Source organism: Ambystoma mexicanum, chromosome 6p, assembly GCF_040938575.1.
Source record: "Ambystoma mexicanum isolate Mex_15411 chromosome 6p, UKY_AmexF1_1, whole genome shotgun sequence".
NCBI classification, from domain to species: Eukaryota; Metazoa; Chordata; class Amphibia; order Caudata; family Ambystomatidae; genus Ambystoma; species Ambystoma mexicanum.
The window spans coordinates 106,845,310-106,862,587 of NC_090935.1; the positions used below are offsets into that span (position 1 = coordinate 106,845,310).

The 17,278-nt window shown below is 49.2% G+C and overlaps 1 protein-coding gene across 1 annotated transcript in view; it reads right to left on the reverse strand.

Annotated features, from left to right (window-relative positions):
- The window catches only part of LOC138511251 (phospholipid-transporting ATPase ID-like), a 668,434-nt gene that overhangs the window by 150,709 nt on the left and 500,447 nt on the right, over nt 1-17,278 (reverse strand). The window contains exons 14-16 of the mRNA XM_069626794.1: nt 16,232-16,275; nt 15,025-15,190; nt 12,779-12,967 (exon numbers count right to left, since the gene is read on the reverse strand). Coding sequence (XP_069482895.1) covers nt 12,779-12,967; nt 15,025-15,190; nt 16,232-16,275 — 399 coding nt within the window. The remainder of the gene's footprint in view (nt 1-12,778; nt 12,968-15,024; nt 15,191-16,231; nt 16,276-17,278) is intronic.

The window sequence follows — 17,278 nt, forward strand, 5'->3', positions numbered from 1 at the left end:
CCGCATTTCTCTGTTTATGGGCTATGAGTCTTGTACAGAAACAACAAGAAGGAAATAGGAAAATTATTCTTTTTTTTCTTTTTTTAGGGGGTTATTATATATTTTTTTTTTTTTTTTTTAAATCTGTTTTATTATTTTCATTGTGTCATCAACGTGAACATACACAAAAAACAAAGTGCAATCACACCCATCCCACCCTCCCCCCTCCCTATCCCAACTTGTCCGGGCCCAAACGTGTTACACCACCAGTTCATCCACGTGATTGTTGTGGGTCATCTGTGTCATCGCCAGAGGAGCTTCCCATGTTGGGGCTGAACAGCGTAACCGTTAGCTCCACCCATTGTAGTAGGTCGTCTGAGGTGTCCTGCCTTTGTTGGCACTGCGCCATCTCCCAGACCGCTGTCTCTGCGTTCGTCCATTTGCGGAGGTCTTGCCACCAAGTCAACAAGCAGGGGGCCCGCGGGCGCTTCCAATTCATTGCAATGCGTCTCTTCGCCAGTATATACATTAGGTCTTTTAGTTTATTGAGTGGTCTGTTCTTCTTGCTTCTGGGGTATATGCCGAGGATGCATGCTTTTGGCGTATGAACTTCTAGGGTGATGTTCGCCTCGGCCACCTTGGCTTTGACCTGGGCCCAGAAAGACTGAATGGCGGGGCATCCCCAAAACATATGTATCATCGCCGCGTGGGCTTCGTTGCATTTGGGGCACCCAGTGGTCACAGCTCCACTAAATCTGGAGATGACGTCTGGTGTGAGATACGCTCTATTCGTAATGTAGAATTGGATGAGTTGGAACCTGGCGTTCCTGGATACTTTCCTGTGGTATCCCATTATGGCCCCCCATTCATTGTCTTCGAATTGTGATCCTAGTTCCTGTTCCCACGCCGCCTTACACTGGAGGTTTCGTTGGGTGACGCTGTCTAGCAGTGTGTCATATATTCTTGAGGTCTCATGGCCACCCTCGGCCGCCCCGAGCAGGTCCTCAATGTGTTCGTGACCAGTATTTAACGGATCCGTTGGTGGCCAGCGGGTCACCAGTTTCCTAATCACTGCATTGTGGAGTAAGAACTGTCCCGTGTGGATACCAGAGACTTTTTGTAACTCCGCGAAGGTTAAGATTCCCTGATCATCCGCCAGGTCGCCCAGGGTAGCTACGCCGCAAGGTTCCCAAGTGTCTCTTATTATCCTATGGCTTCCCGGTCTGTTGGCCATGATGGCGGCTATAGGGATCTGAGGAGAGTAGGGGTCAGGGATCAGTGCAGCCTTGCAGGCCCTCCGCCAGATTTGGACGCCCAAGAGAATCAGGTATGAGTGAGGTTGTTTAGACTTGGGTTCAGACCATAGCAGGTCCCTGAGGAGCAATTGCGGGACTTGCGGCTGTAGCAAGCGAGTGTCCGTAGTGGCCTCGTCGGCCATCCATTGTATCACGTGCTTCAATTGTCCGGCCAGGTAATACAGTTCGAAGTTGGGCACTCTGAGGCCCCCCTTGTCATACGGTCTCTGCATCGTTTCGAGGGCGACCCTACGCCTGCCATCCTGCCACAAGAATGTTCTGCACAGTCTGTGTAGTTCGTTGAAAAATTGTCGTGGTATGTTGTGTGGTACGTTGGTGAAGAAATACAGCAGTCTGGGAAGCGCCACCATTTTCAGCAGGCCCACCCTGCCCGCTACCGATAGCGGCAGCCTGCTCCAGAACTCCATTGACCTTGCCAGGCCTTCCTTTGCCCTCACTGTGTTCAGTACGTGCTCAGTCTTGGGGTCTCTGTGCACTCTGATGCCCAGGTATTTGAAGGAGGAGGGTTCCCAGTTTAGGGCAAGATCGGGGAGCTGACCGGCCATTTTCCCGCTCAAGGCGGCGAGGGGGAATAGGCATGATTTGTCCCGGTTGATCTGGATCCCCGTGTATCTGTGAAATCTATCTAAGGTTTCCAGTATGTAGGGCAGTATGTGTGTGGGGTTTGTTAGATAGAGGAGCATATCGTCGGCGTACATGGAAATCACATGGTTCACCCCATCTACTAGTATGCCTCCATCCCCGTATTCCTGTCTCACATATGCTGCCACGGGTTCTATAGCTATAATATACAGCATGGGTGATAGGGGGCATCCCTGCCTAGTTCCTCGAGAAAGCTCCCATTTGTGTGAGAAGGTGCTGTTGGTGCGTACTCTGGCCTCTGGATTGGTGTAAAGGAGTGTGACCCATTTTATGTAGCTGAGCCCTATTCCCATCTTAGACATGGTGGCCAGGAGCCATCTCCAGCGCACTGAGTCAAATGCTTTAGAGGCGTCAAGGGATGCTACTGCACATTGTGTCCGTCTGCCTTCAGTGCTGTGGATAACATGGTGCAGTCTGCGTAGGTTTTCCGTAATGGTTCTACCGGGCACATATGCTGTCTGGTCTTGGTGGATCAGGGACGGGATGACTCTGCGTAACCTCATGGCCAGGATTGCTGCGAGAATCTTGCTATCTGTGTTCAGTAGGGATAGCGGCCTGTACGAGCCGCACTCTGCGCCATCTTTATCAGGTTTCAAGAGGGGTATGATGGTTGCCTCTCTCATGGTGCTGGGTAGTCGGCCTGTGTCGTATGCCTCGTTGAAGACTTGGGCAAGTAGTGGGGCTAGTTCGGCTTCGTAGGCCTTATAGAACTCGCCCGGGAGCCCATCCGGACCTGGGGTTTTCCCTGCGGGGAGCGTTCTAATGATCACTGCGACCTCGTCGGGGGTTATTGGCCCTTCCAGGGATTCAGCCGCGTGTTCCTCGAGGTGTGGTAAATCAATGATGTCCAATACATCCCCTATTTCAGTGTCTGTTGGCTGTGAGGGGTCGGTGTAGAGGGCCTGATAGTACTTCGTGAATATATGGTTTATGGTTGCTTGTGAGTACGTGTCTACGCCTTCATCATCGCGCATGTGGCAGATAGGTATTCTAGGGGTTTCCCGCTTGCAGAGCCACGCTAGTAGCTTGCCCGGTTTGTCACCGAGGGCGTGGTTTCTTTCGATGTATTTCGTGTAGCTGAGTTTCCCGAGGGCCTCCCAATGTTGTAGACAGGCCTTCTTTAGTTCGATTATGCTATGTACGTGGGCTGGGTCTGAGGAGGCCAAAGATTCTAGTTGCTGCAGCTCGTTTTCAGCAATAGCCAACTTAGCTGTGATAGACTTTTGGGCCCCCCCTATAGTGGCTATCGCCTCCCCCCTAATCACTACTTTGTAAGCTTCCCATGCCGTGCTGACATGTTGGACACTGTCCTTATTTGTCAGCCAATAGTTCGCCGTGCATTGCCTAATCTGTTCTTGGAAAGCCTTGTCTAACAGTGCTTCGCCTCTGAGTCTCCATGTGGGTATGGGGGGTCGCGGTGCCGTTAATGTCCAGGAGGTTACTATGGGGGAGTGATCAGACAGCACTCTAGCGAGGTATTGCGTGTCTACAAATGTGTCTAAGTGTTCCTCGCTCACCAGTAGGCTGTCGATTCTAGTGTAGACCGCGTGAGGGGGTGAGTAAAAGGAGTAGCCTCTTTCTTCCGGGTGCTGAGTCCTCCAGAGGTCTAGCAGGGCGTATTGATGTAAGAGGGCTTTCAGTATTTTAGCGGGAGGGGAGGGGCGGGTATGTTTGTTATCCGATCTGTCCATACGCGGGTCAAGGGTGCAGTTATGATCGCCACCCCATATGAGCGTGCCGTCTCTGTCCGGGCTAAGCCGGGTGTATAAGGAGCGGAAGAAGACCGTCGCATCATGGTTGGGGGCATAGGTGTTTACTAGGCAGAATTCTCTGCCGTCTATGGTGCCTCTGAGCAAGGCCATCCTACCTTCGTTATCGATGTGGGTGCATGCGAGGTTGACGGGAATGGTGGGGGCAATCCATATCAGGACTCCCCGTGCATAGTTAGAGTACGTGGTGCCTATCAGGGTTCCTCTCCATCTCTTAGCCAGTGCCGCAAGTTTCTGTGCATTCAGGTGGGTTTCCTGCAATAGGGCGATTCCTATCTTGTGGCGTTTGAGGAAGGTGTGGACCCTGTGTTGTTTGATGTAGCTGTTCAGGCCCCTAACGTTCCATGACATGACTTTAACAACGTTAGTCATGGGTGTAGCGTGAGTGTGAGGACGTGGGTGGGCTGCCCTGTGGTGTCGCCCCCCGGCCTATCAGTGTATGGTTCAGTGGCCTGCTCTGGCGGTGGCACTTAACAATACTAGTTTGAAGTGGTGATGTGTGGTGGTCAAGGTGGTTCCGGACTTTCCCATTAACTAACTGGGACGGGATGCTAACGGGCAATTTCCCGACCCTGCAAACAGTGAACTTGGCGTTAGCCAATAACAGAACTAGTCTAACGGGGTTCCCCCCATCCTGACATCCCCGTTTCTGCTCCATTAGACCTACGGTCCTCTGGTGCCCTACGGGCGGGTTAGATACCCAAAGAGATTCGGGGGTGCGGGCCAATCCCCTTGGTAGTGTCCGATACCAAGCGGTGCCATTCGGTCAGCTCCAAGACACTCGATGGTGCCACAATCTGCAAGGTGAGATTACTTCGCATACGTCCCGATAAAGTGGTTTCATTAGGCTTCCTTGGGGGTGCCGTTTTCTCTTGTTTTCCGTTGCCTTCCATCTATGTCAGGGATCTGCTCCCTGTCCATCCATTCATTTATATCTGTCGGTGATTCGAAGAGGTGCGTTCGATTGTTATGGATGATCTTAAGTCTGGCCGGGTATAGTAGCATGTATCGCAAGCCCGCATTTTTCAATCTGGCCTTGATGTGGGCGAATTGGGCTCTGCTCCTTTGGACTTGGAGGGTATAGTCCGGGTAGATTGCGATTTTGGCGGAGCCAGACTCAATGTGGCCCCCATTCCGTGAGTGGGCCAGGATAGTCTCTCTGTCTTTGTAATTGAGGACTTTAGCTATTATCGGCCTTGGCGGGTTCCCCGGTGGTGGGCGCTTAGTGAGGGATCTGTGCGCCCTCTCGATGGTGAACCCCTGAGACAATTTGCCGGCACCGACCTCTTGCAGCAGCAGATTTTCGACAAAGTTCGTGGGGTCGTTCCCTTCCGTCCCCTCCGGCAATCCGATAATTCTTATGTTATTGCGGCGTGCCCGTCCTTCCGCCTCGTCCGCCCTGTCTTCGAGGTTCTTGACTTTCTGGGCTAGGGCATCTACCTCTCTTAAGAGGCGAGTTTTGGCGTCAGTATTTTCTTTAACCTGGGACTCCAATGCCTCCGTTCTGCCCGCAATGGAGCGCACATCTTGTCTGAGTAGGTTTAAGTCGATGGCCATGGCATCTATCTTGCCCTCCATGGTTTTTTGGAGCGCCGTAATGGCTTCCAGTAGTTGCGAGTTCGTGGGTTCAGAGGGTCCTACCTCCGAGGTCGTCGAGGCGGCATCTGGTTTGAGGGCGCCAGTGGCTGCGAACGCCTCCATGGTTGTCTGCTTGTGCTTGTTCCTGGGGCCTTTTGCGGACATCTCTTGTGCGGGCGGGCTTGGAATGGGGGGCGCCGGCGGGTTGGGGTGCTGGGGGGCGAGGATTATGATCTCGGCAAACCCTTGCTTCCGGAGCGCCCCGGCCTCCAATAGGGCCGGTGGTAGAGTGCACCCTCTCTCAGGGATGATGCAGCAGGTTCGGTCGACGAGCCGAATGTCCCCCCAGCCCTGTTCCCACTCCGTACCTCGTAGCGCTGTTACCGGGTCTGAGCCCTTCGTTGTGCGCCTCTACCGCAGGGGAGGCGCACGGGGCAGATGCAGTCTCCGGCCGTCGGTCGACTGGGCCAATTCCCCCTGGTAGCCGGAGTCCGAGGCGAGCCTCCTTTTCCGCTCTGTGTTGGGCGCGATCCGGCGCTCGTCTCTTCCGCGGTCAGCAAGCGGTCGCCATTTTGAGTCGTGCGCTTTCCTCCTACACCACGGCGTTTCTCCTCGGTGAGGCCACGCACCGGCCCCAAAACACCGTCGGAAGGTCAGCCGACTGTACCGAAGCGATCTTCGGGTCGCAGGTGTAGTTTCATTTAAGGTGGATGCAGGTTGTGGGCAAAATGATGAGCGCATCAACGGAGCTGCTACGAAGCGCGGCTTTCTCACATGGCGGTCGGCCACGCCCCCCGGTTATTATATATTTATTGCCATTTTTCTGCATTTCTGTACATTATTTCTTTATACAGATTGTGTTCCTGTGTTTGCATTTATTAATGGTTTTGTTATATAATTGTAAATAAAATATTTTTTTTAAAAGACATAAATAAATAAATATGATGGGAAAAACAAGAAAAAAAAGGCATAGAATCGAATTCTCGTTTATGTAGCATTGGATGCCAGATCTTTGCCAGCCGTAGCATGATACATGATGATACACATGTATCAGCCCCACTAGTTTCTAACCTGTAACTTGAAGTTACGCGTATATCTTAACAGCAAGTTCTCAACACACTGAGCTATCTGTCCAGCTCTCTAGGAGTGGAGAGCTCATGGGAGTTCAGAGAAGCACTGGATGCAGTGAGAGCAAGCGAAGGACACCCATCACTCATTACACAGGAACATTGAAGACTGTACCATTTTTAAGTGGTAGATATTCTTTAAATGTTCTCTAACACGTTAAAAAATACATTTCATGAAATATCAATCTAAACTTAGTTTTCCATGTAATAATGTACTACATGAACAGGCAATTGGAATTCTTACAAACAATGTACATGTAAGTACATTAGTTGTAAAATTGACATGAGAAAAGAAAAACAGCATGTAAGCAGGGAATATATGAAAACGAATGAATTCATTGAACAAACAAGTAAGACAAGCTTGGGCCGCTAAACTACAAGTCTGCCTGTAGGGGCGATAAACTACGGGCAGGCCTGACCTGTCAGTAGTTCCGGCCCCCTAGCGGCTGATCTTTCACTGAAGTACCAGCACCGTTACTAATAGTGCCGGTGGTTCAGGGTTCCCATTCCCGCAGAGTCCAATGGGAGTCCGCGGGAATGGGAACTAACCTTTCCTCTGCTGTCCCTAATATCCCGGCAGCACTGGGATATCAGGCGGCGGGAACGGTAAAACAAGTCTGCTGGTAACCCACCACTAGCATTGGTAATGAGGGTCTAAGGATCAACAAGCATACTAGGGTCACTGTGAATGTTAGCGCTGTCATTTACTACATTTACATAACTCCTGTTATGTTCCGGGGAATCCCTGTAGCAATAGTTAAGGGTCCTGGCACTGAAGGTTCCAAGATGATTAACTCAATGTGGGGTTAACACCCAATCCGGCAGGCTGTACCAGATGTTAAGGCCTTTAGCATCCGGGGTTACCAAAGCAGCAACCTGGTGTGCTAAAAAAAAGGTTTTTCCCTCCTACAATGGGACGCGCGCAGCGTCCTACTGTAGTACTGAAAAACCTTTACCAAAATGGCCGCTATGGAAAGGGAAGAGAGGCGCCGTATGGAGCCCCTCTTGCCTTCCCATGGCAGCCGTTGTGAGCAGGGAGGAAGGAGTGGCTGCAGCAGCGAGAGGCGCCGGAGCCGCAATACAGTAAATTTGGAGGTGCGGGGGGAGTTAAAAATAAAAAAAGTGGATGGGGTTCAAGGGGAAGATGGCGGCATGGAGAGCCAGCCGTCAGGCGGTTTGGAACATGGGCTTACACCAGCAGTTCAAGCCCGCGTTCCTAGCCACCTGATTGGGTGGCTCCCCCCTGCCGGGTGCTAATGTCTATTATGGACCTAGCCATGAAAATGTGGACATTTCTTATAAGTATCTTACCAAAACCCTAGCCTAGGGTGTAAGTCGCTACTCGACTCGCCTACCAGTAATCACTTCTCCCCCCTTGCCTTGAGGTGTGGATTTGGGTTAGATATTCTCACCTGCTAGCAGCGGGCCACCCATCTGAGCAGAGGATGATGAGGGTACCTTTCAGGCTCACCTGCCAGCAAGTATTATTTCCCCCCTTTCATATGGTACAGGTTTGTCATAGACACTATCACCTTCTAGCTGTGTCTCAATACGGGGCTTACAATGGGACTTGTTGCATGTTCCTACCAGCGCATAAGTGTTCACCATTGCTTAGGGTTTTTGTCAGGCTGTGCTATTTTAACTCACCAGCCATGCTGCTCCCTAACCGCAACTAGGATACACATCATAGATAACGTGTGAACTTTGAATAAACTACAGGTCGGCTCTACATACTACATGCAACAACCTAACACACTAAAGCAAAATGGCATACATGCTTCAGTCATCTAGCATACATACCATAGTAGGCAACCAGTACACACTTTAGCAAAGTCCCACATAAACTACTAGTATCCCCCAATCTGACTGCAGCCGATTTTCCACATTTTTTGCGGAAGGACATTTTACTGTCGTAAGTTTGAGGCGGTTATATAGGTAGTAAAAAGATGGGTTGAGGGAGCGTGGGTGGGAGAATTGGACTATGAGCGGCGGGCCCCTCATTGAAAACACCACAGGAAAAGGTGGCCGAATGTATGCTGTGGTCATCCTGGGGTAGATCGAAACTATCGGCACCTGATAGACACGATGCACTCACACACTGCACACACAGTTCACATAATACAGGCAACAGATGCCGAGGCCCGCAGAAAGCACTAGCGCAGTCTGCGTAGATCGGAACCAGGAGAGTTGTAGTTTGCATCTCTGCCCATCCTTTAGCCTCACACAATGCCTTGTAGGAGACCACAACGACCAGTGCACGGCGTTCAGCTCTTCCAATCCGCAAGGCATAGCCGAGGAAATGGTGGAAGCACGTTAAGGATATCAGAAGTGACAAACTGCCCCCAGGGAGCGCTTGCCTGCCATGAAGTCCCTTTTCTGCTCGCTGATCTAGTCAATGCGATGTCTAGAGCACTCACTCCTCGTGTCTCTGCTTCACTCTAGTGCATTGATTACGAGGATGTTGGCACGACTCCGCGGTTGGTGATCACTGATTGCGCATCCAATCGTCAGAGATTTCCACCGTCAATTATTTTAGCTCCCCGGAGACCACAGAGAAGTTGGCATTTAAGGATTTTCTTCGCTACGTGTAAGAGATTGCAGAGTTGGCCCTGACCCGTCAATTGAATAAGAAATGACATCAGGACATTAAGGCTGTTCTGGTCAACTTCTCCAACTATTTTCTGCTTTATGGTTCTCCGTCAAGACGATGGTGCTTCAATCTCTGGCGTGCAAGGATCCGCGTTAAACGGCCACTGGTGTCGCTCACTGTGATGCGTTTCACCAAATATACCCAATGTAAGCAACTTTATTCATTAAGTATTGAGTGGATACATCTTCTATTTCATTTCCCAGAGGCAAAGCTTAACATGTGTAGCCTACAAATGGCTGCGAATGCCACAGCCACCTTGGTGGCTGTAGGATAGGCCTTCATGACACTTATTGGGCACTTTGTAAATGTCCTGGACACCTTCAAAGCTCCTTGTTTCACTCACAGAGGCATTAGCTCAGGGACAGGGGCAACGTGCTCGCCTTGGAAGCCAGACGACACGGAGCAGCACAGGTTCGATCCCTGGGTCCGCGCTTAGAAACCTCTGGGTATTAAGCGCGTTATAAATAACCAATCATATCACATCATATCATATCATTGCAAAGCTACAAACTAGGCGTTGCACGCACGGATTCAACCAAGCCTTACTCCAGGCACGTCGTCTTCTCCGCTGAAATACTCGTGTGCCAAACAAGCCAGTCACAGGACTCCGGCTAATGTGCTCCCCAAAACCTGCATCGACCCCCTGAACATGAAGAGAAACTTCGAATCCCACATTTTCTGAATTCTTTGGTCTCCCACTTCTTGAAGATGGCATTGCTCTATGTGGACGCCATATTACATTATGAAAGGGGTTTGTGGAATGCAAACCCAGGTTGAAAGCAGTGGGGCACTTTGGAGTATGGGGCTACTATGTGCAGGGAATCTAGCAGCTATTGTTTGAGAAGGTTTGACCAATGTCAGTATACCTTCAGGCGCTGTTTGAAGAGCAGAGTATCCAGTTTATCATAAATTTAGCAGGGATGAGGAATATAGGATACGGGTGGGTATACTCTTCCATAGCCCAGTGCATAGGGCACAATGCTTGTTTTCTCCTTTTAACAGCTCCTGGTTTCTAATATGGGAAGGCCTGGCTCCTGGTGCCGGGTTGGCCTCCGGTAAAGGCGAGTTTCTCTTCCTGGCAGGCCAGACCCTGGTGGGCATGGCCTTGTGATGCAGGCCGTCTTGAGAGCCATGTTGGCATATGTAGGAATATGATTTACTTAGTTGAGAATGGGTGTGATGTGGTCAAGTTGGTCTGTGGCGTGTTGAATGTCTCCCCCCCCTTCCCATTCTCATCCCCATGTACGTGTCTCAAATTCTCTGCGGCCTGGTGGCCTTGAACGGAGTGGTTTCTGCTTCTTCGTAGGTCAGTGATGGAACCATAACATATTCTTCCAATGGTATCCAGGACACTTTGGACTACCCTTTGAAGTCCAGTTGTTAAAGCTTTCCGGCAGATTCAGTCATCTGCATCCATCTGTCTGGAATTATAAACGGCAGGACCCCACCCCCTGGGTCTGTCTCGGGACCATGGTAGTTTCTGCTTTGCCATCTTATCAGGGCCTCTCCAGTAGGCCCCATGGACATCTCTGGAGAACCGTCTAGTCCCAGTGCCATGAGTGGATCCTAAGACCTACAGATTGTGATGCTCTTTCCACTATTCAACTTCTTCAATGGACATTTGCTTCAATTAGGGTTCGATGGACTGTCCTTAAAGACTATTTGTTCACTCTCACACCCAGAAGGACAACACGCTTTGCTTGTACGTGACCTTCCTTTGAATTTGGCTGCATTTAAGCATCGCTCTTCGATCCTCTCTCAGAGATTCCACCTAAACCTCTTACCTTAAAGCTGTTCCTTCGAGGGGCCATAACCACGGACATGTCTCCAGGTGTCGTAGATTGAATGATGTCCAATTCATCTGAACTCATATGTGTTTCTGATGGCATAGTCCAGGGTTGTCCAACTCCAGGCCTCAAGGGCCGGAAACCTGATGGGGTTTCAGGATATTCCTCATTAATATCCATGAGCAAACACGTGCATACATTTAGAATCCTTGTAGGCAAATGTATCTCATGAATATTAATGTGGGGTATCCTGAAAATCCGACATGAATCCGGCTCTCGAGGCCTGGGGTTCGACAACCCTGGCAAAGTCACTCAGGTGGGTCTGAGGTATATCCCCAAGATATGTTTAGCATGTCCTCTGCAACAGGCGGTCATTCAGCCTTCTTTTTTTCCTCCATGGATCCCCTGTGAAAACCAAGACCCCCGAGAGCAGAGGAAGGCAAGGACAGAAGCCCCTCAATACTGATGGTGCCTAAAGTGTGATTTCTATGGCCTTTTGGATGGGCTGCTTTGGATAAGGCCGGCCTGACTTGTGGGTCAATACATCCAGCCGAGGCATGGCCACTTCCTAGTGTGCAGTGGGGTAGGGCCTCCATCAAAGCCATCCATACTCCAGATACTTGAGCTGCACTTCCCACCTCTGTTTCCCATTACAGGCTGGTCATGGTAGGGAGGGAATACCTGGATGCGGGTTAAGAGATTCCCGTGACAGTTCTGCATCTCCAAAGGATTCATGTCTGATTTGTAACACTTCTTTCATTAAATATAGATTTGGTTAGAAGCAGTCTGATGTGTGTTGTTCTTCATGTTGACCAGTGCAAAGCATACCGCTTAAAAATATCCTCAAGATATGTAAGGTAAGGCTAGATCAGTAACCTTAGAAATGCCTGATTCTACCTACTTTGCAAAAGTCCTTACAGGCCTCTTCTTACTCCCAAGAGGTTTGCTCACATCAATCCCATGTTGCTAGGTAATTTACACAGGATGACTTATGGATAGGCGATAGGTGGACCTCAGGTGGCTGCGCAGGGGCGGGCGGGGAGTTGTTCACCTGACCAAGAAGTTTTGATTCTTGGTGGTTTGAGCAGCAGGGATGCCTGTTTGGTGGGTACCCTTACCTCAATGAGACGTGCAAGTACCAGGATGATGAAGGAATTAAAAACATGAAGAATACTTGTAAGTAATGAAGATTTACAGTAGCGTAGTCCTAACTATACTGTGGCTGGGAGAACCGGACATGCAGAGGGCTGCAGGGGGAGGACTACAGTGTCTGTATCTTGTATGGTGATCATGGCAATGCGCGCAATCATGTTAGTAATAGATTCAGTTATAGGTTTGCATAAAAATCAATTGCTAAAGGGCAGCCAGGAAGATGAGTAGGATCAAGACTTCAGGAATGGAATCACAAACCACCCTAAATAACATCCTATGTTGACACTATATACATATCTGCAAACAAGTTCTCCCTGTCTTCTCCCAGTGGCCGCGCTACCAAGTTTGCAAGACTGACCTCCCTTTCTGCCTTGTCTCTCATTACAAGAATTCAACGTTGGCTATATTTCAAGTAGTTCTGTGGCCAATTCAAGCCACATATGAGGTGAACGGGACATTTTTGGAATCTATTCAAGTTCATCTCTCGGGTTAGCGCTATAGGGGTTGAGTGGATCCATAACATTCCATCAAAGATCGCAACTTCAATTAGCATGCACCACATATAGAACCCTGCATCCATCCTAGTCCCTATATCCTTGGTATGACTCTCTTCCCGAGTGCTGCTGTGTCTGTTTCTCCTGAACTGATTGAGGTGTCTGATAGAGTCCCAAACCACATTCTCTCTAACTTCTACCAAATACTACATTTTTAATGATGCAGCCAGGATGTGAAAATGTTTCATAATGCAGTACGAGAACTGACGTGCAACACAGCCTACCTATGACAGACATCCTCTTGCGCACGTTGTCGAAGTCCAGGATGGCCAGCAGCTCGTAGGTTTTCGTTTCCCCCATCTCCACCAAGGTGATCGTCTCCGGTGTGCGGGAGCGGAACACAAAGCCAAAGTTGCGGGCAGCTGTGACAAGGGCGCCTTCATCAGGAGACTGGGCTTGGTAGACAAGCTGACCTGAATGCAGGAGAGAAGGGGTAGATTTAACAGGGAAGTCCTTCCTAGGTCTGCCGTCCACTGTCTTCAATAACACACTAAATTCTTATTTCGTGGAGCGAGAAGATGGGAATCCGCAGAGAGGAGCCCTGGCTGTGAGAAGAGTTTATCACTATGATCACTGTGTCCAATCCCTTCTCCTTCTGCCCCCATCTTTGCGTCTCTGCTCTAAGCTGGCTGCAGATGTGGGTCCAGCTGTGTAGTCTCTGGGCCACCTTCATAGCTTTCCGATCAATAAAATCTTAGACTGATTTATCTAAAACAGCCTCTAAGCATGAATGACAGGAAATCACAAGGATTTCTAGCTTTCAGATTCAATGGTTTAGATATTAATGATAGTGTGATGTTGGCTATGGAATATAGGTTTTTGAGATGTAATATTGAGAGTTTCATGCTTATATCTCTGTTTGGTATAAAGATTGGTTTTAAGAATTAGAATACAGCTTTAAAGTGCGCAGTATTGAGCATGTATTGATAAATGATTAATAGAACAAGAAGAACAATAACTATATTTCTTAAAAGTAGCACTGGGGGGAGAGAGCCAACCAATCAGGAGGCCCGGAACAATGGTGTGAAGGACAAATGGAAGCAAAGAGGTCCATTTGAGGATTCCTACAGAAGGACAAAGATCTCTTCCAGAGGTTTCTGGCAGAGCTCTCACTTTGGGAGGCAGACGTCTGTTCAGGGCATCTGCTATGATGTTCTATGTTCCAGTAAGATGGTCAACAAACAGAGACATGCCATTCCTCAGAACATTGAACCACAGTTGAATTGCTTCCCTGTTCAGAGGCAACAACCCCACACCAGCTCTTTTGTTGAGTTAGTGTATGGCCACTACGTTGTCCGTCAGGACCAATAGACACTTGTCTTGCACAGATGTAGGAAAGGCAACACGTGCCATCCTAATCACCTGCAACTCTAGCAAATCCATGTGTTCCTGGGGTCAAGGACGGGATCAAAGTAACACCCCTGAATTTTGTCTAGCAGGGTTCACCACTGGGGACGTCTAGACAGAGTGGCCAAGACCTGCAATAGGGAGGGGATCTACATTCTCATTGAAGAGCTGGGTCATCTTCAAGGGGAAACTTCCGCTCCGAAAGGGAGTTATGCTCCAGCGAGAGGCTGGTGTCAGTATGCCGATGATGGTGAGGTGATGAGGGCCACCACCAATTCCTACTCAAAAGTTCCAAGTCAGATATTTCAAGGTTAGTCGAACTAGTCTGAGCAAGACTAGCACTATGCTTCCCAGGTTCTACCGCTATCCAGGGTGAGCTAGTAGTCACCATTCTAGATACGCAGAAAATATACCTCAGTACACTTAGGCAAATACACAAACAAATAGGGAGCAACAGGAAAGCTTATCCCTACCCCTTATTGCCGACTGCACTGCTGTTTTGGCGTGTTCAGGCAGAGCCATTAGTAGCACATGCCACACAGAGGAGCTCTAGTGTTGGGTTATCTGATGTCAAAAGGGCCAATGGGATCAAAAAAGTAGCTTTTTTGGTGGTAAATTCTGGGCACAAAGAAAGTATGCCTTGAAACAAAAAGGCCCATGTTTTTTAAAATAAAAATATATTTTTACTTGGTTAAGAATAGCCCAGTCTCCAGTGACTTTTTAACTCAATTAGAAATCTTCTTATCAATAACTTCCTAAAACATGGAGTGAGGTATTCCTGCCACAAAATCTTATCTGGCGCCCTGCTACTATGACCTAAGATGAGGCAAGCTGGGTTTGCATAATGCACAAGGGGATTTGTCTCTCTGCCGGTTTAGCTCCAAGAAAATAAGCATCATCTTTTTACAATGGCCGGTTCTTCCTAATGCTTTCTGCTCTCTCCCCTTCTCCCAAGTGCAATGTAGAACTCTGCGAGCAGCCATACCATCCACAATTCACCTAGGTTTAGGTCGCCAAGTCTCCAACCAGCAAACCCCAGTCGGACTCTTATAATGACCAAAGAAATAAGCAAATCATCTTCACTGAAACTTAAGGAAGTCAAGCCCACCAGGACAGTGCCCACCTTCCTTCTTCTCCTCCGACATCGCTGTGTGGCACAGTGCAAGCAATCGGAAGAACTCCTGCGTGGTGGGTTCTTCCAGCTTCACGGACTCCACCAAGCTGTGATCGTGGAACACAAACTTCGGGTCGGCCAATGGGTTGAATGAAAAATCCACTTTCTCGGTGTGCTAAAAGAAAGTGATGAAGAAAACAGCTGAGGAATTGTGTGCCTTCATAAAACATAATATTCTGTTCTGTATTGTCTTCAAGGCATGTGAGAATGAGATCTTGTAGCTGGACCACATACTAGCATGCTGGGCAAAACGACAGTGTATAGGGCTAGACGATAGCGCTAGGTCTCTTATTTCCTACTAGGGGCTATAATATTGTCAGAGTGAACTGTAAGAAGAGGGGATGTGGCAGTCCCTGGGCAAAGAAGAGTCACCCTCTTCTGGCAGTGCAAGGCGGCTTTTGAGTAAGCAAGAGGTTGGCAGTGAAGGAGCGGAAGACGCTCATAAGCAAATGACATTCAATCTTGTTACACAAGGATGCCGGGCATTGCTGTAAACATGGGAACAGAGAAGAGTCAAGATCTTGAGGACCACAAAGGGACTTTCAGGGAACCAGTCAATATGACTGGGGGAAGCAAAATGGAGTCACCCATTTTATTTTATCAGCTATAGCCAAAGTTTCTGGCTGCCAAATTGTGTAAGTGGGAGATTTACAGATGGATACATGAGCACAAATGAGTACAAAGGTTTTATGTTGTCAAATTGGAAATGTGTGGTTACACTGACACTGGCAAAAGGATGCATTTTGGGGAGGTAGATAACTGGAATTGTTCGGCCCTGCAGAGAAGATACTCCAGGAAGGGGAAGTAGTGGATAAGGTTGGAGGGTGTTTTGTCTATTAGCAATGTTTTTGGAGTGAGTGTGAGTATGTTCAGAAGTAAACACTGTTTCCTTAACAGAGGTCTTAACAGGAGACTGGAATGATCCCTTTCCAAGAGGGAGGAGAGCGCTCTGGAAGTTGATTGGCTGGAGGCAAAGAAGGGCATCTTGGAATGTTAGAAAGGTCTCTAAACTGCCTTTCTTCCAATCCACATACCAACCAGGTCACAGTTTCCATGAGCTCCAGATTTGATGAAGCAATTCAAGATATTTCTCAGACAGAAAACCACAGACGACGCTGCTCCACAGAAAGACTAAAGCAAAGTGAATTTGACATACCTCTGTAATTTCAATCCTGTGTCCTGCAAAATCAGTCACATCACCTAGAGACAAAAAGCAAATATAGAGTAAGAAGTCTACGATGAGTACAACAGAATGAGACTAATGAACGAGCAGGGCGGGAAGGTTGGTGGATAATCCAGGACAGGCAGTTGACACCCTAGTATGGATGATACAAGCGAAGAATCCAGAGTCCAATGAGACCAGGCCATTGGACCATAATAGAGGCATGAGCCCAACATCACTGGAGAGTATCCTTGATTGTGAAATACATGCATCCACCTCTGGTTTTCCTGGTTACCACATGGACAATCTATGCAGCTGTGGGTGAGTCGGTGTGGTAAAAGTTAGGACAAAAAAGACAAGGGCCCTCATTACGACCCTGGCGGAAAGTGACTGACCGGACCGCCACAGCGTAAATAGCGTTTCCGCCATTGCACGAAGGAGCAAAGTGCGGCCCATTCCGACCCATCGGGCACGAGCACCACGGCATGGCGGAAGTGCAAAGTCCGCGATGGCGGAAATGAACCCAAAACGGCCCACACCGCCGCCGTACGGCGCCCTAGGTGCAATACCGCCACCCATCACAGCGGACACCGCAGTGTGCGCCTACCGGAAAGTACGGTGACCGGAAATATACGGAAACGGAAGTTAAAACATGGGCCCGGAACGGGAAACATCCCGCCGTACACCTATAAAACCACTAAAACCACACAACCACTAAAATCACTACCCTGAGACACACCCCAACCCGTCATCCACCCTAGCGAAACCAAGAAAAATGGGAAAAGTAGCGAAGAAAGCGTGCGACCGCAAGCGGCAGGTCCACTTCTCCCGTGAGGAACTCACCGTGCTAACAGAGACCCTCCAGGAGAATGCTGCCGTCGTCTTCTGCACGCAAATGACCAGGACGGCACTTGCAAACAAGAAGGCCATATGGGCTCTGGTGGCACAGCGGGTAAGTGCGGTGGGGACCGCACCCCGCACCCCACAGCAATGCCGTAAGCGATGGGACGACCTGCGGATAAGCGTCCGCAGCATACTCTC